The sequence below is a fragment of the Vombatus ursinus genome, unplaced genomic scaffold (assembly GCF_900497805.2).
Source record: "Vombatus ursinus unplaced genomic scaffold, bare-nosed wombat genome assembly UNPS02014174.1, whole genome shotgun sequence".
NCBI lineage: Eukaryota > Metazoa > Chordata > Mammalia > Diprotodontia > Vombatidae > Vombatus > Vombatus ursinus.
In genome coordinates this window covers 350,064-371,935 of record NW_020953952.1, presented here as the reverse complement: position 1 = coordinate 371,935, position 21,872 = coordinate 350,064, and the positions used below count along the sequence as shown (strand labels likewise).

Genomic DNA, 21,872 nt, shown 5'->3' with positions numbered 1-21,872 from the left:
TAGCCCAGATCCAAACCCAGGTCTCCTGACTCTTACATTACTCATCCTCAAAACACTTGAGGAGCTTTCTATTGCTTGGAGGATGAAATATAGCCTCCTCATTTTTGTATTTTTAGTGTCTCCCAGTCTGGCCATGCTCCATCTTTCTAGTTTTATTTTATTCCTCTCCCTTTGCTACATAACAGCATATATATTCACAAAACTAAACTACTAGCTATCCATACATATGACATGCCATCTCCCAGTCCTTTGCATTGCTGCAAAATATCCTCCATGTGGAGAATTACCTTCTTCATCTTTCTACCTTTCACATAATTTATCTTCCCTAAGGGCTCAGGTGAAATGGCATTTCCCCTATGAAGTCTTCTTAATCCACCCAACTACAAATGATTTTTCAATCCTCAGATTTTCCTAGGACTCTTCTCTTAACTCCCTAACACTTTAATTGTTTTTGTTTAACAGTGACTATGCTGTATCCACCACAGTAGAATGTAAGCTACTTGAAGCCAGAAACTGTACCATATATATGTGGGTTTTTCCCTTATTTTGGATTCTCGGTAGCTATGACAGTGCTTTGGATATAGTAGATGTTTGTTTTTGTTTTAATAGAATTAAGTTGAATTTAATTGAACTAAATTTAATCAACATTTGGTGTTCTGTGTTTTCATTTCCTTTTCACCTCTGATCATGTGGTACGGAGTATTGGACCTGGAAGCAAGAGGAACTGAGTTAAAATTCAACCTCAAATCCATAGCCTTCTTCCTATGGAACCCTAAGCAAGTCACTTACCTGGGCAGCTAGATGGCTCAGTGGGTAGAGTTCTGGGCCTAAAGGCAGGAAGATATCTTCATGAGTTCAAATCTGGCTTCATACACTTACTAGCTATGTGACCTTGGGCAAGTCACGTAACCCAGTTTGCCTCAGTCTCCTTATCTATAAAATGAACTGGGGAAGGAATTGGAAAACCACTCCAGTATCTTTGCCAAAAAAAAAAAAACAAACAAACAAACCAAAAAACAAACAAACAAAAAGAAAAAAAAAAACAAATGGGGTCACAGAGAGTCAGACATGAGTAAACAATAACAACCAATTATTGTGATAATAGCACATATCTCCCAGGGTTTTTTTGTGGGAGTAAAATGAGATAATATTTATAAAGTATTTTGCAAATCTTAAAGTGCTATATAAATGTTGGTTATCATCATTAGGAAGAAGAGTACTAGATTTGGAGTTAAAAAACACCTGAGTTGAAATACTACTTCAGATACTATCTATGAGTATCAAAGCCTTGGTTCCTCGTCTGTAAAATGAAATAACAATAGCATCTGGAACCTAGGTGGCATAGTGGGTAGAAGGCAGGACTTGGAATCAGGAATACCTGCATTCAAGTTCTGACTGGAACATTTCCCAACTGCGTTACGCTAAATGACTCATTTCAGCTCTGTAGACTTGATTTCCTCATCTACTAAAGGAAGATTATGAAAGAATCTACCTCAAAGTGTTGTTGGGAGGATAAAATGGAGTAACATACATAAAACACTTTGCAAATCTTAAAATACTACATAAATTCTAGTTATTATAGATTTTGGTAGTAGTTGTAGTAGCAGCAGCAGCATTATTAATCCTGTCTGAATAGCTCTACCACCATCCTCCACTTCCATCAGGTCAACATTTACTCACCATTGCCTCAATCATTTCTACTTGGGAAAATGGGAAAACAAAGTGAGAACTCCATCCTAGAGATTTCAAAAGCCCATGCCTTACTGTCTTTCCTACCTTCAGACAGGGATATTCCAGGGACCCACTAAGTATAACAAAGGAACAAAGGGAGGATGGATTATTTATAGGAAAATCAGTTCCATTAAGTCATGATCTCTTGGGATTTTTCAAAGACACTCAGAAGATACAATTAAAATGTGTCTTTGTGGGGAAAATTGGGATTAAGCATTTGTCAACAGAATTGAGTTTTCTTTTCATTAGTTCCTTTATCCCTTTATAGCCCTGGAGGATCCCAATACTCATGACACTTCTATTAATGCAGCACTTTCCTCACCAAAACTCCAGGGGGAAAGTTTGCTGTAGGCATTATCCTCTTCAATACAAGAAAAATAAGGTTAAGAGAGTGAAGTGACTTGCCTAGTGTCACAAAGTAAATGGCAGAGGAAGGATTGGAATTCAGGTCTCCTGATTTCAATTTTTTTGTTTGTTTGTTTTGTTTCTTTGTTTTTGCTTTTTTTTTTTTTTTGTTTTTACCATAAGCATGTTAGTGGTCATTCTCTTGATTCCTCTTCCACAAAGTATTTTGGTGTCCCAAATTCCCTATGAATAATTCATTCCATGGCATGGGAACTAGATGAGCTCCAAGGTGAGGGAACCCCTCTGCCAATGTGATTTGACACTTTCTAGTATTGGAGAGTTGCCTGAATTACTGAGAATTTAGGTGACTTACTCAGTGTCATTCTAAGAAAGACAAAAAGGGTCCTTGCCCTCAAGGATTACACATTCAAATGAGAGACCCAGTGTACAAATATCTATGTACATACAAAGGAAAGAGACTAAGGCTACAAGCAACCAGGATATTCAGCCTGCAGGGGAAACTCAAAAGATCTCAAATTGAATTAGCTCTCAGGTCACTGTCTTACTTTGAGGAAACCATTGTTTTTAAAGTAAAGTGAGAGGGAAGTTGGCTAGACAGGTTTTGGAGATAGAAAACAGGACAGAGGTAAGAAGACACACATACACACACCCAGTTGTGAGTGGGTCTAATTAATTCTTTTAAAAAATAATTTTAATAAAAAAATTAATTTTGTCTTTCTTACCTCTTTTCACCTCCCAACCCCAACAGGAAAAAGAAAAACAAGACCATTGTAACAAAAATGCATAATCAATCAAAACAAATCCCCATGTGTACATACACACATATGTATGTATGTGTATATGTACATATACATATATATACATACATATAGATATAGATATTCCCACTTAGCAGGATAAGTTGCAGCATTCTTCATGGAAATAGGTTGGTCATTGTGTTGGTCAGCGTTTTTAAATCCTTCTAAGCTATTTATCTTTATGAAATGGACGGGCCGAGAGTAACCGGACACACGCCAAATTAGAAAATAGAGAGCATTTACTGGAGCCGGCCTGCGACTGTCCCCTGGATGCAATCCTAGGAGAAACAGTCCCAAGCAAGGGAAATAACAAAGCTTTATACCCAGCAGTTTACAATCGCAGATACTAATCCTTTGATGTAGTGAAATTTACAATCGTGATTAGCGATCCTTTGAGGGAAGTTACAATCGTGATTAGCAATCCTTTGTTGTAGGGGAAGTTACAATCGTGATTAGCAATCCTTTGTTGTAGAAACTAAGGAGGTCAGGCTAGGGTGGGGGATTGTTTTTGTGACAACTCAGTCCACTTCACTTTACATTTTTGTTATTGTATGAATTGCTGTCTTGGTTCTATTTACTTCACCATTCATCTGATTGCATCTCTTTCACACATCTTTTTGTTTCCACTTACTTAACCATCACCCCTGGTTCAAATCCTCATCATATCTCCCCTAGACTATTGCAATAGCTCTTTGGTTTATCTACATCTAGCTTCTCACTACTCAAAGTCATTCTCCATTTTCTTAAACCCTACATCTGATCATATTATGTTCCCTATTAAGTGCTCCCTATTATCTCTAAGACTGAATGTAAATATTTCTGTTTGGTATTCAAAGCTCACACAATCTGGTACCAATCTGCCTTTCCAGATTTATGAATTTATGAATACCCTTTCATGAATATCTAGTACAGCCAAACAGGTTTTATCACTGTTATTAAGATGTGGTACTTCATCTCCTGTCTCCATGTCTTTGGAACAATTTTACAAAGTGGCTAGAATGAAAAGGAACTTTTTATTTAACCAAGATCAGAAAAAAAAAATCTATATACACAGTCAGATATACTAACAGAAAAATATATACAAAAACATTATTTATGTCATTCCTGATTCACCGTAGTATCATGCTGGAATCAAAAATGTATGGAGTAATGATCAAAAAGTTGCTGAAAGAGAAAAAAAATGACAAAAATGGAGAGGCAAGAATAGAGGGAAAAAGAGTGGGACCTTACATGTAGCACAAATGAAATAGGTTAAGGCACAGACAAAGATACTTTCATGGTTTGATCAGGGTCCTGGTGAGATGATTAAAAATTTAAGCTGGAAAAAAAATTGTAGATAAACTAGAACATTGACAGAAAAAGCTGAAGTCTAATCTTAAGGAACTTGCATTTGATAACACCACACCAAAGAATAGAAGTTTTCATATTTCCATATTGTCTTTTGATCCAATAACACCAATCTACCTCATCAAATCTCTTTGTTTCTACAATATATCTAAATGACTAAGTTTCTTTGATTTTCTTAACCAATACATGAATTAGTTAAATTTTTAAGAATAGAACAATAGCCTTTACAATGAGCTAATTTTTTCTGAGGCCTCAAGTTGGTTAATTTTGTATTGTCGACTTATTTAACTGCTTCTAGATACTAAGACATTAAATATTGTTGACTTTTTTAACTGTCTCCATCATCTCCAGAAAGTGATTTAAATAAATTGGAAAATAGAACTCATTAGGATGGTAGCCTCTTGTACATTATTGAGTGATTGTTCAAGAGACCCTAAGGCATATGTCTCCATAAGAGCTTCTTTAGGGCATCCTTAACATTCTTGTTCTTTAAGCTGTATATGAGGGGATTGAGCATGGGAATGACTACTGTATAAAATACAGAGACAACTTTGTCTTGCTGCATTGAGTAACTGGAGGTGGGGCGAGAATACATGAAAAGAATTGTCCCAAAGAAAATGGTGACAGCCATGAGATGAGAGGCACAAGTGGAAAAGGCTTTGCTCCTGCCCTCCACAGAGTGTATCCTCAAGATGGTGACAAGGATGAAAAGGTAAGAGATGAGGACCATCAGCACACAACCTATGACAATAAAGCTGGAGAAAATCATGATGACAATTCCATTGGTATGAGTGTCAGAACAGGAGAGTTTTAGGAGGGGTGGTGTATCACAGTAAAAATGATTAATCAGGTTGGAGCCACAAAATGACAACTTGAAGGTCATTCCAGTGTGAACAGCTGCATTACTAAATCCACCTAAGAATGCAATAACTACCAGCAGGAGGCAAATTCTGTCAGACATGATGACAGAGTACAATAGTGGGTAACAGATGGCCACATAACGATCATATGCCATCACTGCTAAGAGGAAACACTCAATACCCACAAATGACCCAAAGAAGAAAAACTGGGCAGCACAACCATTGAAGGAGATGGCTTTCTTCTCATCAAAGAGGTTCACCAGCATCCTGGGAGTGATTGAAGAGGAGTAAGAGGAGTCCACAAAGGACAAACTGCTGACGAAGAAGTACATGGGGGTATGGAGTCTAGGCTCAATCTTGATCAGCAGGATCATTCCCAAATTGCCCACCATGGTGGCTATGTAGATGAAGAGAAATATCACAAAGAGGATGAGCTGTAGTTTGGGATTATTGGAGAGTCCTAATAGGATGAATTCAGTCACCTCTGTTTGATTCAACACCTTGATTTCACCCATGCATCTGATTATTTGTGTTGAGCTAAGAAGGATGGTGTATCATATCAGTAGTTAGGATAAATAAATGGGGCACACATTTGAGTTTTGATAGGTTCATTCAAAGGTCTGTTTTCTAATTCTTAATGTTATTAAATTTCTGTATAACTTTGATTAAATCATTTTCCTTCTCTAGTTCTCAGTTTACGCTTCTGTTAAGTGTCATTTACAATTTGAAATAACTTTGGAATTAAAATAGTCCTTAGGAAAAAAAAAGATATTGAAATAAATTATAGCATCGAAGACAGCTAGAAGGAACTTTAGAGGAACATCTAAATCCAGTTCAATCCCATCTAAATCTAGTTCAACCCCATTATTTAAAAAGTTGAGTCACAGAGTACCACATGGCACAGTAGTAAGATCGCATAGCAAATGATACAGCCAACTTTCTTCAATATTCCATCCATCCATGTTCATAATATATTCAATAATAGTCACAGAGAAAATAATCTTTACCTCTGGCTATTTCTATGCAAACACCATCTTTTCCAGAAAAGCCAGCATTCATTCACCATTGCCTCAAGCATTTCTAAATGGGAAAATAGTGAGACAAAGCAGGGACCATGTCTTGGGGATTTATAAAACCTACATGTCATTGCCTTCCCTATGTCTTCAGACAGAGGTTTTCCAAGAATTCTCCAGTTGTAATAAAGAAACAATCAATAGGAAAATTGGTCCCATTAGATTTTGACTTATGGGGATATTTTCCTCCAAATATACCCAGAAGGAATAATTAAAAGTTCATTGCGTATAAAACTTGAAGCTAAATATTCATCAGCAGAATTTTATTTTTTTTCAATCTAGTTCCTTTCTTATCTTTAGCACATGGCAATACTAATAATTACTTAACATTTATTAATTATGATTTCAAATAAGTTTCTTCACAGTAATACCATGGGATAGGAACCAAAAATCTTAATACCCTCATGTTACAGATGAGGAAACTTAGATTCACAGAAATAAAGGAATTTCTCCAGGATAACATATCTAATAATAGGCAGGTGCCTATGGCAGTTAGAAAACGAACCAAACTTCCTTCACAATACATCCCTAGGCCAGTTGTCCCAGGAAAAATCCATTGTGTTAATAGTCGTAAAGTGGAGTATGTTTATATAATTAGATCTAATTACATCTCTTATTTTTTAAATGGATTGATATGAGCATACTAGGTTACAAATGACATTCCATTTCCCATCAACCTTCTGAATTGATTCCAAAATATTTTTACAGCTGAAGTATCTCTGTAGCCTCATGACTTTCAGCTACTTGGCACTGTGATGGTTTATGGAAATAATACACTGAGATTCATATAGCCTGGTTTCAAATCCTGGTTATTTAGTAACTGAGTATCAATTAATCCATTAATCAACAACAATTTAAAAGCACTTACTATTTGCCAGGTATAGGGGATGCAAAGACAGAAATGAAAGTTGAACTTTTGAAAGGATGTTCCTTCAGTCGCAAGTCACTCAACTTCATCTTGAACCTTCATGACAAAGTGTATTATCCAGTTAGAAAAAAAAAAGTATTTTTCTTTTCTTTTAGCCAAGAATATAAAGCTAAAGAATTAGGATAAAGGGAAGTGTTTCATTAAAAGGGGCATTTTGCAAAGTGTATGTTTTTCAATGAAATGTTAATGTAAAAAATACAAATAAAGTTAGATCTAAATACTTGAAATAATATTTATTGTTCATGGGTAAGTAAAGCCAACAAAATAAAAAATGACAATTTTACCTAATTTATTTATGTAATGTTATGCCAATTAAATTACTAAAAATCATATTACTGGGTTAGAAAAAATAACAACAAGATTCATATGGAAGAACAGAGGGTCAGGAACTTCAAGGAAACCAGGGGAAAAACAGATATGAAGGAGCCATATTTGGTAGTATGAGACCTTAAACCATATTATAAGGTGAGAGAGAAGTGCAAAATGGATAATTTTGATTATTTTAAATTAATTTTTTCTTGTATAAGTAAAACCTATTCAGTCAAGAATAGAAGGAATGCAGAAATTTTGGGGGAAAAACTTTCTTAGACAACCTCTCAGAAAGAATGTGATTGGAAATAGTGAGCTGGTTGGTTTAGAAAAATATAGAAAGACTTGCATATGACTTGCACATAAAAGATACATAGAGGGAGAAGGGAAAATACGTAACAGTTCTAAAAAAAGATCTGGTGGTTTTCATGGTCTGTAAGTTTTTGAGGGGTCATCATTAAGTGGTGTTGATTAAAAACATATTTAAAATCAGTTTGGGGCTGCATCAAAAGGGGGAGAATTTCCAGGAATAAGGAGATAGTTCCTGTGCACCCTGACTTTGGCAGTATTATGTTCAGTTTTAAACACCACGGTTTAAGAAGGGTATTGACAAACTGGGGAAGGTGTCTAAAAGAGGACAGTTAGGATGGTGGAAGGCCCTGAATCCATATCTTTTGATGGTCACTTAAATGAGCTTGAGTTGTTTATCTTGGAAAAGTGAAGGGTAGAGGGGAAGGGCAGATAGTGGTTAGAGTGGCCATGGTGCTGGACTTAGAGTTAGATAGGCCTAAATTCAAATACTGCCTCAAATGCTTACTAGCTGTGCATGTCACTTAATTTCTCTTGGCCTTGGTTTCCTCCTCTCTAGAAAGGGTGTGTTAATATTGCTAACCTTCAGAATTCTTGTGAATATGTCATGAGATAATATTTATATGCTATCTATTATTTTCAGAGATAATTTTCTGTCTACAAGAAATGAAGTTTTTAGCTAGAGGAACTCTTGAAGACTCTTTACTAACCTGGAACATAGTTATATCTGTTTTACTGACAGGAGTGTCCATACTGATATATTCATAGATCGGTGAAGTATATGAAGGAAGTCATACAAGGAGATGTATAAAATTATGATCAATAAAAGATAGAAGAAACAAAATCTGAATTGTATCAGTGATTATGTGGAAATTCATACAGAAAATATGTCTGGCCCAATGTTACCTAGCTGGAAAATGGATTAAAACTGAGGTTTCCCATGTTTTTATTCCTGAACTCTTTTCACTGCATCATGAATGTCTTTGAAACATTGGTGTGCTAGATTACCAGAAACTAAAGTCTTATAGCCAGTAGAATGATAGATTTATAATCAACCATCTCTTCCACTGAGCCCCATTCAACCATGGCTCATTGTTCTGCAATATGTGTTCTATGGCCCAGTCCAGAGCTCACATTCTTTCCTTTTTCATCTAAAATCTCCTCCAGTACAAATAACTTTTACTCCAAATTCTACAGTACCCTTGAGATCTGGGATTCTAAGTTCTATGTTTTCAAATCCTTTTTAGATTTATAATTTAAAAAAATAACAGCCATTTATATAGTGCTTTGAGGTTTGTAAAACACTTTATATATGTTTTGATCTCCATAACAACTCCATGAGGTGGGTACTATTATTATTTCCATTTCACAGATGAGGAAATTGAGCCCAATAGAGGTTATACCACATGCCCATAATCACACAGCCTGTTAGAATCTGAGGAAGATTTGAATTCAGATCTTTCTGACTCCAGGTACAACATTCCATCCACTATGAAACCTAGCTGCCCCTGGAATTCTCTGTTCTCAGTTCCAATTTCCATTCTGGTTTTGATATTCTGTGTTGTATGCCATGCCCTAACTGGCATGCTAAGTTCTAATTCTAGGTTCCACTATCTCATCCTTTCCAAATCTAAAATGCAATTGTTTTAAAACTACACTAAAAAGAAGATGAAGATATTTGTATGAATATTTTCCTAAAAGAAGCTTTCACCTCTTTATTTCTCAGACTATAGATCAGAGGGTTCAGCATGGGGATCACCACTGTGTAGAACACGGACACTACTTTATCTTGGTCCATTGAATAACTAGAGCTGGGGCACAGGTACATGAAGAGAATTGTCCCCAAAAAAATGGTGACAGTCAACAGGTGGGAGGCACAAGTGAAGAAGGCTTTGTATCTTCCCTCAGCTGAACGTATCCTCAGAATGGCAACAATGACATATATATAAGAAACAAGGATAGTCAAGAGATAGCTCAACTCATTAAAACTGGCAAAAGCCAAAATGACTAGTTCATTCACATGGGTATCTGAGCAGGAGAGTTTCAAGAGGGGTGGAATATCACAGAAGAAATGGTTGATAACATTAGAATGGCAGAAGGAGAGCTTAAAGGTTAAAGTTGTGTGTATTGTTGCATTGACAAAACCTGCCAGATAGGTGCCTGACACCAGTATGAGGTTGAACCTCTGGGACATGGTGGTGGTATACAGCAGTGGGATGCAGATTGCCACATAGCGATCATATGCCATCACGGCTAGCAGAAAGCCCTCAATGCCAGCAAAGGAGCCAAAGAAGAAAAATTGAGTGGCACAACCACTCCATGAAATGACTGGCTTCTCCATCCAGAAGTTGATGAGCATGTTGGGTGTGATGGCAGAGGAGTAACAGAAGTCAACAAAGGACAAGTTGCCTAGAAAAAAGTACATTGGGGTGTGAAGTTGTGCATCGAGTCCAGTCAACAGCATCATCCCCAGGTTTCCCACCGCACTGATCACATAGATCAAGAGGAAGACCCCAAAGAGGATGGGTTGTAGCTCTGAATGGTCAGTGAATCCCAGAAGAATGAAATGGGTCACTGTGCTGTGATTACTCCAAACCATTGGCTCAGAAGAAGGATGTCTCCTGCTGAAGAGAAAGAAATGAGACACAAAAATAACTCAGAGAAGAAGAAATGGGTAGAGGGTAGCCAGCATGGATAATTACAAAGAATATTGAACTGGGAGTTTGAGGACCTGAGTTTCAATCCTGGTTCTATCATTTTCTACTGGCGTGATGTTAGGGCAAATCCCTTCAGCTTTGGGGGCATCAGTCACTGTCTCCATAAAATGTAGGGGCTTTGCCTAGATAGCTCAAATGTCTCTTCTCAATCTAAACCCTTCAACTAATAGGTTAACTAGTCTATCCCTTCTCATCCAAGCAGGAGATAGCATCCAAATCATCCTAGACAAATAAGAATGGTATCCATTTATTCTAGTCTCAAAAGAGGAAATATATATGCCAACATTTTATGGGCTGTTTTCATGTTTATTTTTTAAGGATTTAACCTAAATCTATTGGTCTTAAGGCAGTTTCAGGTAGGATTAAGTGGAATTAATATTGATTGAATCAAACTAGCTAAATTTTAGTCACATTGGCTTACACATTATCCTGCTTATAGTTCAATAAAAAATAAATCAATCAAATAAGGTACTTTTTACTGTATCACTGATATTAAAGGACTGTCCTAGAAAGAGAAGATAAATAAATGCAGTCATTAATTTATCCTTAACTCTGATTTTTTTTCCTTTTTTTATTAATTTGAATCTTTGGTTATGAAAAGCAGTGTTCAGAATTATGATGCTACAAAATGGTAAAGTAAAGAGGGACTTCAGAGGTCATCTAATTGGACCTGGATTTGATTCCCATCTCTAACACTTAAAAGTTAGGTGACCATAGGCAAATCATTTAATTTCTATGTACCTCAATTTCTTCATTTATGAAATGAAGACAGTAATGCATAACTTGTAAGGTTGCTATAAGGCTCATATGAGATGAAGTCTGTAAAAATCTTTGAAAACCTTGAAGTAATATTTAAATGATGGCTGTTTATTTTAACAGATGAGGAAATTGAGGCTTAGGAAGAGGAAGTAATTAATCCAAGGCCACTCAGCAAACCAGGAGATGAGAGCTTTATTCTGAGCTTAGTCATTGACTCATAATAGAGTTCTAATTCCATATTATGGTATGCCCTCTCCTTGATGACTATGTTTATGATCTAGGTTACAGGTTTACTGTTGGCATATGTCAAAATATAGCAATGATCCCATGGAGGTGAAGGCTTATTGAAGGCCCAGCAGTCATGGTCAGGTATCTAATGTATAGGGTTCTCTGGAAGGTGATTCCATCCTCAGTCTAGTTTTAAATCATGTAGACTAGAGTCTAAGATATTTGTGACACACTGAAGACATACCTTATAAATTTAAAAGGAGAAGGAGAGATTGATGTAATTTCACTTCAACTCACAGCAACTTAGTTGCTTCTAGTTTCTTTCTCAATTACTAGTCATTGGAGCATTTGCTTGTAGTAGCTACCCTCTATCTCTACCTTCTTCACTGGAGAATTCCCTTATATGCCTGTGGATACTGAATTCAAAAATTTTGGTAAATATATTAATTTTTCAATCATCTTAATAATGTCTGATTTCTGGATTTTGTCAATATGATCTCCTCTTTCATATGGCCAAAAAATTGCTAATCTTTGCTTTAAGCTCTGAGAAGAGCACTTGATCTAGCATTTCCCCCATATGAATGGTCTTCATCATTTACCAATTAAATCAATGTTATAAATTTATTAAGATTCTACCATATGCAGAACATTATATTTGGTGCTAGAAATACAAAATTTAGAGAAGTCATGGCTTCACTTTGTAAAGCTCAGAGTGTCATGGTGGGACTGCAATACATAACATTAAGTGCTAAGTCTTTATAATAAGCTCCCTAAGACCTTATGTTGGCAGTCTGTATTTCTTTAGAGAGTTTCCTCATAAGTTCCCTATATCCTGAAATCACAGATCCATATTTTAAAAATTCCATTGAAGGGGCACATAACAAAATTCTAGGTGATAACAGATGACAAAGGTTTTTTTTAACAACCAGAGAGGGGATGAAGGAAGTCTTCCTGGAGAAAGTTACAATTAAGTTCAACTTTTAAAAGGTGAAGAGGAATTCTACAGCTGAAGATAGAGAAAGAGGCCTCATGGATAGGAATTCCAGGAAGAAGAACTCAGAAGCTTGAGTCAGTCAATGGAAGGAGCACAAAATTTAGAGTCTGAGGATATGAATTTGAATCCTGTCTCTACAAGCTAACCTTGGGCAAGGCATTCAGCCATTTCTGAGACTCACTTTCCTTATCTGAAAAATGGGGTATATGTGAAGGGATTGCACTACATATACTCTAAAGTCCCTCCAGTTTTAAGTCTGTAATCCCAAAATGAGAGATAACAATGTGTGTTTGAGAACAGAGAGTGTGGAGGGGAAGTAATGTGAGACAAGGCTGGAAGAGTAAAAGTGCGCCGAATTGTTGAGGGGCTTGCATACCAAATCTTGTAAAAAAAAATGGTAAGGTGGGGGAGACATTGAAGATTTATGTATTGAGAAGTCTTTGCTCAACAAATGAATAGCTGTGAGGAAACCTCTCAGAGTGGATCTAGAACTGGTTGCTGGGAAAATTCTTTCAATTCTTGTAAGTCTCAGTTCTTTGTCTTTAAAATAGGGATAATAATAGTATATAACTCAAAGGGTCCTTACAAGGTTCTATAGACAAAATATAAGTAAAGGGCTTTGCAAACACTAAATTCTACATAAATGCATTATCTTTGTTATTATTATTATTTTTTAAATCAGAAAAAAATGCAAATTCCTTGAGATAAAGTAATGCTTTATATCCTCAACACAAAGCATACTGTGCTAGGCACGCCTTAAATATTTAATAAATGTTTGTTAAATGAATGAATCCCCTATGGTGGCCAATCTGGCAACAAGTAACACCTCTCATGTTAATGGCAGGTTTTCTTTATCCAAGAGGATACAGCCAATTATGTCCTTTAACATTACCACTGTGGATTTGACTTCTAACTTTCAACTTTATGTATTCTCCATCATCAACTCTGATTTTTATTTTTTCATGTACATCCTACAACCATGTGATGCCCTAATGACAAACTGAAAATTGAAAAGCAAAAAGCAAAACACAAAAACAGAAAAAGAAACAACCACCTTCCACTCAAAAGCTATTTGATCCATACAGCACCAATTAATCCATTCCATTTCTTCTGGCTCGTTGCTTTGACTGATTATTTTTTGCATGGTGGTATAGGTTGAGGATAAAGAACTGACTTTTGAGTCAACATATCTGAATTCCAGGTCTTGCTCACAGCTATAAATGTGGTCTAGCTTGGAGGATCATGGACCAGTATAAAGAAAACTTGTTTCCACATCAATCAGTTAAGTGCCAAGTACTATGCTGTAAGCTTGAGGATACAATCCATTTCTTCTCTCTTCTTTTTTTGTTTCTTCTCTCTGTCTTTCTCACTTTCTTTTCTCTCTCTCTTTTCTCTTTTTTTCACTCTTTTTCCCCCTCTCCCATATATCATATAACTATACGTATACATATATTCCAATTCATACTGGTGAAATTTACTAATAGTGATATTATGGGCAAATAATTTAACATCTCTGAGCCTGTAATATACATTTCCTGAGAGTGTTATGCTCTATCACTTTTGTATTAGGTCATGATGGAAATTAGAAATTTTGAGAAATGAAGACGAAAAGGAAATACATTCCATTCATGAGGAAAGGAGGAAAGTTAGCTAGTGTAAAGACATGGAGATAAGAGAAGGAATGTTGTGTAGAAGAATGGCAAGGTGAATTTGGCTGAACTGCAGAGTCAATAGAGAGAGTAATATGCAATATAGCTAGAAAGGGAGGTTGGAACCAGATTGTGAAGGACTTTAAATGGTAACATCCTTCAAGTAACAGGGAGTCACTGAAGTTTGTTGAGTAGAGGAGTGACTTACAAAATGGTGTTTTAGGAAAATCAGTTCAGCATTTCTGCAAAAGATGAATTGGAAAGGGGAGAGATTTGCAGCATGGAGAACAACTAAAATAAAATGATAATAGTCCACGTGAAAAGTTATGAAGGACTGAATTGAGTCACTGATTTTATGAATAGAGACAAGGGAGTGTCTGGGAAAGATATTTTAGACATCGAATTACAAGGATTTGGCAACTGAGTAGCTGAGTAGTTTAAGGGAAAATGAGGAATCAAGGGTGATGCCAAGATTTTGAATCTCAATGACTAGAAGAATAGTGGTGTTCTTGGCAGAAGAAGTTAGGAGACAATTAGAAATACAAAGCCTAGAGTTTGGAGGAAATATTAAGTGTGTGTGTGTGTGTGTGTGTGTGAATGGTAAATTATATTTACCTCATCATTCATCTCATCCTTTCCCATCTGGCTGATCTCCTGGATTGTATGAGCTCCAGAAAGTCATCGTTCTGCAAGAAAAAAAATCAGTTCCAAAAATCTTGCCTCCTTAGTTACCACTGCCCCTATGGTCCCTCTTTCCCTCTGATTGGAGAGAATGGTGGGGGGCATCTGGTTTGAGGAGGGCACACAGGGAATCTACCTCATCCTTCTCCACACACCCTAGCTTATCTTCTGGATTAAATGATCTTAAGAAATTTATCATTCTGCAAGATGAAATTAACTCTGTAACTCACACCTTTTCAGATGATTTTCCATCCTAGCTGTAGGACTTCATCAAGCTCCTGGTGTTGAATTACCCTTGCCCCTATTTTCAGCTTTTAAAAAAATGTGTTATCTTCTCCCATTATACTGAGAGCTCCTTGAGTTCAGGGACTGTCTTATGACTTTCTTTGTATCCCCAGTGCTTAGCACAGTTGCTAACATATGGTTGGTGGTTAATAAACGTTTATGGACTCTGACTCTGATATGTGCATATATGTATACATATGTGTTTGTGTATGTAATGCCAGGTGACACAATAGATTAGGTACATAGTCTGAATGAAAAGAATGAAATTTCTGAGGTTCATGGAAATTCTGCTTTGGGGAGAGTGGATATTGAACATAAACATAGATCCTGATCATGCCCCAAGGTAGAGACAGGTCTCTCTCTAACAATGAACTTGAAGGTTGGGATCCTGGCCCAGTACTAAGAAAGATCACTTTCTCTTGTGTGGCACTCAGAGGTATCCCACACTCTCATGCCTTATCAGTCAGATGTTATCTTTAACAGAATGAAGGAACATGTTTGAAACAGGTACCAAATGAACCCAGCTAAAGTAAGGGACATGGATGGACATTTTCTCCCTATTACTCACAATGTGTCTGATTTTTCCCCCCTTAACATTGAAGTCACCTAATTGTGCCTGCCACAAAAAGTAACCAACCAATTAAAAATTCACATTGTTATACATTGCTATTTATTCCTTTATCTTTCACTCTTCTACTCTCCCTGGAGGTGTGGTTTTGAGAAGGAAAAACTTCTTCTAATGTCTATGGTGCTGCCAACCATAGCCATGGAATATGCTGCCATGCCTCTCCCCCTGGTATAGCCCTTCTTTTCTTCTTTTACTAAAGAGCTTCTTCTGGAGCTACTCCAGTCCCCAAAATCTCACCATTTCCTTGCCTCAGAGAATAAGAATGAAACATCAAATCCCAGATGACCATACAGACCCTAGACATTCTGGTCCTCTCTACGGTTGCTCTGAAGAAGTGGCACAGGTAGCTTTGGAAATGGAATTGAATGCAGCTGCTTTGATCCCAGAGCCTTCCCATCAAATCTCAAACAAACAAATGAGAACTGCCCATGTTTATTAAAACCAGAGGGGAAAATATATATGCATACATATATCCACTATTAATCTCCAGAAAGGAACCCCAAAAGGAAAAGTCATAGTTAAAATCCAGAGTCAATTGGAACAGTGGATAGAGAACTGGGCCTGAAGTTAGGAAGACCTGAGTTCAGAATCAGTCATTCACACTTACTAACTGTGTGACCTAGGGGAACACACTTAACTTCAATGTGCCTCAGTTTCCTTAATTGTAAAATGAGGATGATAATAGCACCTACTTCCTGGGGTTATTGTGATCACTGATGAGATTTTTAAAGTGTTTAGCATAATAACTGGAATACAATAATTGCTTTGTAAATGCTAGTTTTTATTGTTGTTGCTATCATCATCATTATCTCCCATATCAAAGATAGGATATTGTAAACATGCAGAAGGAAGCAGTTTGATTACCGAGGTTCGATAATCAGGATAGTATAAAACATGGCACCTTATAGTACAAGTGAGAGATCTTATAATATGATATTTCAGGAGGCAAACATTATGTGGTTATGACCAAAAATAACTTATCCTGCAAAGCTGAGTGTACTTCTATGAGGAAAAAATGGACATTCAATGTAATAGCAGATTTTCAAATGTTTCTTGAAAAGACCAGTGCTGAGTAGGTACTTTAAAATGCAGAGTCAAGAGAAACCTAGAAAACTATGTTTATTTTGCCAATTGGATAATGAATGATGCTGAATGGTGATTTGTATCTAACATCCTAATGAGGGGAGATGAAACAAATGTTTCCTTGAAACTCTGTCTTCAAATGGCATTAAAGGGGTAAATAAGAAAAATAATGACCCTGTTAGTAGATTGGTTCTTTCATGACAGTTTGGACTGGGGAAAGAGAAAGGATGGTAAGAGGAATCATTAGGGTATAAATGAAAAAGAGGGGTTTGGAACTTGTTATTTGTCATAATTAAAGTATGCAAGAAGAGTATGCATACATAATAGATAGGATGGGGAGATAGGACACCATTTGAGCCTCTCATTGTATATGGACAAAGAAGATTTAAACACACATACACACACACACACACACAAATGCACTATTTGGTATAGAAATAAATAAAACTCCACGGAGAGACAAGGTGTGTGTATGGAGGGTGGTATTTGGAAGGAGAAATATATCAAAGAGGAAATAGTTGAAATCAAAAACAAACTTTCTGATCCTGAGGAAGGATTAAAATGAAAGTGAAATGAAAGCAAAGAGATTAAATTGAAGAGATTGCCTTTTATGGCCTCTTAGACAATTGGGGAATGATTAAACAAATTCTGGAATGAGAAAGTAATGGAAAATAAGAAATGTAAGAAATATCCAAAGAGATGATTTCAAAGAATACTGGACTGTCTGAATTGATGCAGTTAAGTGAGTAGAACCAGGTGAACAATTTATTCAAAGACAACAATATTATCAAGTAAAAAGACTTTGAAAAACTCTGATTAATGCAATGACCAACCTTGTCTTCAGAGGACCTGTGATGAAGAATGTTATCTACTCCCTGATAAAGAGGTGGTGTATACAAGGTGCAAAGGCATACATTTTTGTATATGATCACCTTGTGTGTTTGTTTTTTCTTGGCTTTAGCTTCCTTGTTATAAGATTGTTTTTGTCTCTCTAAGTTTTTAGTGACAGAAGGAGATTACAAGGAAGCATGACAATAATTGTGCAAAAAATAAGACTTGTAACATTTTTAAAATGCACAGAAGAGAAGAGAATTACATTTGAAGAAAGCATAGTCAAGTAGGAAAGTTTTGAAAGTAATATGTAGACTGTGAAAGCAGCAAGTGGCATAAAATAGACATTCCTTTTTCATATAAAATTATGTTTTGTATTCTGCTGTCTGTGTGGAAATGCTTTTTTGGAAGTGCTTCAGTAAATGATAAAAATAATCACATACACACAAAAATGTCAATTTTTCTATTCTGTGGAAGATGTATTGGAGAGGAGAGACACCTGAAGGATGGTGGTCAAGTAGAATGCTACTGTGATGGTCCAGGCAAGAACTGATAAGAGTCTAGACTAGGGCAGAAGCTGACAGTAATAAGAAGAAGGTGACTGTGGGAAATTTGGAAAATAAATAAGTTGAAGGGGAAGTAGGAGAGATCTGGAAGTCAAAAGCAAAGACAGTAGTCATGAGGAGGACATGGTTAACAGAGTCAACAGATGAAGGATCTCGAGGAAGATGAACACTGAGAAAATGTGTTTGGATGTTATTGATTCAGAAATTGTTAGTAACCTCTCAAAGAGCAGTTTCAGTACAGTGGTTGCAGAAGAAATTAATGGGAAGGTGGATGTGTGGAGTGTTATGTCTAAGCTGAACATCCCTATAACACCTTAAACCAGTAAAAAAAAAATGCACCAGCTAAAAGAGTAGCCACAGAAAGAACAGAAAGTCATCTCCATAGGACATCTCCCCAGAAAAATAAAGACACAAAGTCAAGAGGTGAGTAAACAAAAAGAACTCCTAATACAAAGAAGTATTATTATGGAGCTAAAGAATGGGAAGAAAAATCTCTAGAAGGAAAAGAAAATAATTCTGCAGTAACCACAGCCAGAACCCTAGAAAGTGCAACAACCACAAAACCCAAAGAGCATTGAAAAGATTAACAAAATGAAGGCAAGAAAAATAAGGGGCAAAATCAGAAATCATTTTTAAGATAAATTTTTAAGGAAAGAAAAATTGGTCATTTAGAAAATAGACTGGAACATTCTAATAAAGCAGTGAATAACCTGAAAAATAAAATGGAGGAAGTAGAACCCAAGAATTCAATAGCAAAATGGGAAGCATTAGCATTGGGCCTGGGTGAAGTCAGATGCATTAATGCCCTGTTCCTGGAGGTTTTCTAGATGGCAGGGCCTTGATAGACTGTGACTCAAATTCTTGGGAAATTATATTGAAATCAGTTGTAAGATCTCTCCTGACTGACCATGATTTATGTTCTATGATCTTTCTAATCCCAAATTTGATGTTCTAAGGTTCCTCTCAGTTCTGATATTCTCTGTTATTAGTCCCTTTTCACAATCAGTATTCCATATCCTAAGATCCCATCTTTCTTCAATATTCCATCATCTATATTCACATAGTATTCAATAATAGACACAGAGATCACAATCTTTACCTCTGTCTATTTCTATCCAAAAAACATCTTTTCCAGACAATCAGTATTCACTCACCATTGCCTCAAGCATTTCTACATGGGAAAATAGTGAGACAAAGCAAGGCCCATGTCTTGGAGATTTATACAACCTGCATGTCATTGCCTTTCCTACATCTTCAGACAAAGATTTTCCAAGAATCCACCCATTATAGTAAAGGAACAATCAATAGGAAAATTGGTCCCATTAGAATGTGACATGTGGGGACATTTTTCTATAAATATACCCAGAAGGAACAATTAAGAGTTTTTCATTGAGTATAAAACTTGAAGCTAAATATTCATCAGCAGAATTTTCTTTTTTTTCTTTTTTTTTCTTTTTTTTCCTTTCTAGTTCCTTTCCCATTTTTATCACATGGTAATCTTAATTACCTAGCACCCATTAATGGATGATTTCAAATAAATTTCTTCACAGCAATATCATTGGAATGGAACCACAAATCTTAATACCCCCATGTTACAGGTGAGGAAACTGAGATTCATAGAAATAAAGTAATTTCTCCAGGATAACATATCTGGTAATAGGCAGATGTCTGTGGTGGATAGAAAATGGGCCAAACTTCCTTCTTAATACATTTCTGAGCCAGTTGTTCCAGGAATAATCCACAATGATAATAGTTTGTGAAGTGAGGAATATGTTTATATAATTAGATCCTTTAATTTTTAAATGGATTAATGTGAACATACTAGGTTACAAATGATACCCCATCAAATGACATATCCCAATAATCTTCTGAATTGACTCCAAAATATTTTTATAGCTAAAATATCTCTGCAGCCTCATAATTTTCAGTTACTTAGCACTGTGATGGTTTAGTAGAAATAATACACATAGATTCATATACCCTGGTTTCAAGAACTGGTTATCTAGTAGCTGAGTATCAATCAATCAATCAATCAATCAACCAACAAGTATTTTCAAAGTGTTTACTATTTGCCAGGCACAGGAGATGCAAAGACAAAAATGAAAGTAGAACTTTTAAGAGAATGTACCACTGGTCGTAAGTCACTTAACTTTATCTTGAACCTTCATGACAAGGTGTACTATCCAACTTCAAAAAAATATGTTTTTTCTTTTCTTTTTTTTTAGCCAAAAATATAAAGCTAAAGAAGCTGTTCTGTATTTTAAGATAAAAGAAGTGTTAGGTTAAAAGGGGCCCTTAGCAAAGTTGTGTTATTTTTCAATTAATTGTAAGTTGTTAATTTAAAAAATATAGAAATACAAAAAAGTTAGATCTAAAAACTTAAAGTAATATTTATCATTCATGGATAGGTAAAGCCAATGTAATAAAAATGACAACTTTACATAATTTATTTATGTGATACTATGCCAATTAAACTACTAAAAAATTATCTTACTGAGTCAGAAAAAAATAGCAACAAGGTTCATTTGGAAGAGCAGAGAGTTAGGAGCTTCAAGGAAAGCAGGAGAAAAAAGATGTGAAGGAACCAGATTTCATAGTATCAGAAATTAAACCATATTATAAGGTAAGAATATTGTTGAAGTGTAAAATGGATAATTTTGATGATTTTAAATTAAAATGTTCTTGTATAAATAAAACCTATGCAGCCAAGGATAGAAGGAATGCAGAAATCTGGGGGGGAAATCTTTTATAGACAATCTCTCAGATAGGATGTGATTGGGTTGAAATATTGCTGTGGTACAGGAAATGATGAATTGGTTGATTTAGAAAAAACATGAAAGACTTGGACTCATGAAGGAAGGTGCTATCCACCTTCAGAGAAACAGATGACAAGTGGAAATAAACAGAGTGCAGTCTTACAAATATGTATGTGAGGGTATATGTCTATGTTTATAGATATCTATGTATATATGTATATATACATATATACACACACATACACACATATATATATATATATACACACATATGTTTATAAATCCACATCCACAATTAAATGTAGTCTTTTTAGGATAGGGAGGGAGAGAAAATATAATATAATTAGTGCACAAGAGAGAACAAAAGAAAACCTACGAGGAAGAAAAGAAAAGCTCGGTTACTTTGAAAACATATATAGTATTTATTATAGAGATTTTCTTGAAATGGAAATTTATTATTTAAATTGAATCTCCTACTGTTCTGCTGTGTACATGGTAATGTTTTCCAGATTTGGAATCAGGGAAATTGGATTTGAATTGTGGCTATGTTATATCTTTTGAAGCAGCAAATTTGTATAATGGACAGAGTGCTGGACCTGGAATCAGGAAGACCTGAATTCAAATACAGCCTCAGATACTAGCTGTATGACCCTGGGCAAATCACTTATCCTCTTTCTGACTCAGATTCTCCAAGTGTAAAATGGGCATAAGAATAGCACTGCTTCATAAGTCTATGAGAATCAAATGAGATATCTGTAAAACACTGAGCTCAGTGCCTGGCTCATGGTAGAAGCTTAATAAATGCTTGTTTCTTTCCTTCTTTTGGGGGAAGGCACCTCATGGAATTGGTTTCCTCATTTGTAAAATGAGAGACTCAGGCTAATTTCCTCTATAAGTCCTATGAGCCTATGAAATTCATCCTGCCATATTCATGAAAGGTTTTCTTTGGAATACTTTCATCATGGCCTCAATGAC

At 35.9% G+C, this 21,872-nt stretch overlaps 2 protein-coding genes across 2 annotated transcripts; both read right to left on the bottom strand.

Annotated features, from left to right (window-relative positions):
* Positions 1 to 4,674: 4,674 nt before the first annotated feature.
* Positions 4,675 to 5,622, bottom strand: LOC114041490 (olfactory receptor 5AP2-like). The gene has a single exon (XM_027859950.1). It carries the CDS (start codon positions 5,614 to 5,616, stop codon positions 4,675 to 4,677), a length of 942 nt encoding a protein of 313 aa, XP_027715751.1. The 5' UTR covers positions 5,617 to 5,622.
* Positions 5,623 to 9,377: 3,755 nt separating this feature from the next.
* On the bottom strand, positions 9,378 to 10,319 carry LOC114041489 (olfactory receptor 1020-like). Its single transcript, XM_027859949.1, has one exon. It carries the CDS (start codon positions 10,317 to 10,319, stop codon positions 9,378 to 9,380), a length of 942 nt encoding a protein of 313 aa, XP_027715750.1.
* Between the last annotated feature and the right edge of the window lie 11,553 nt (positions 10,320 to 21,872).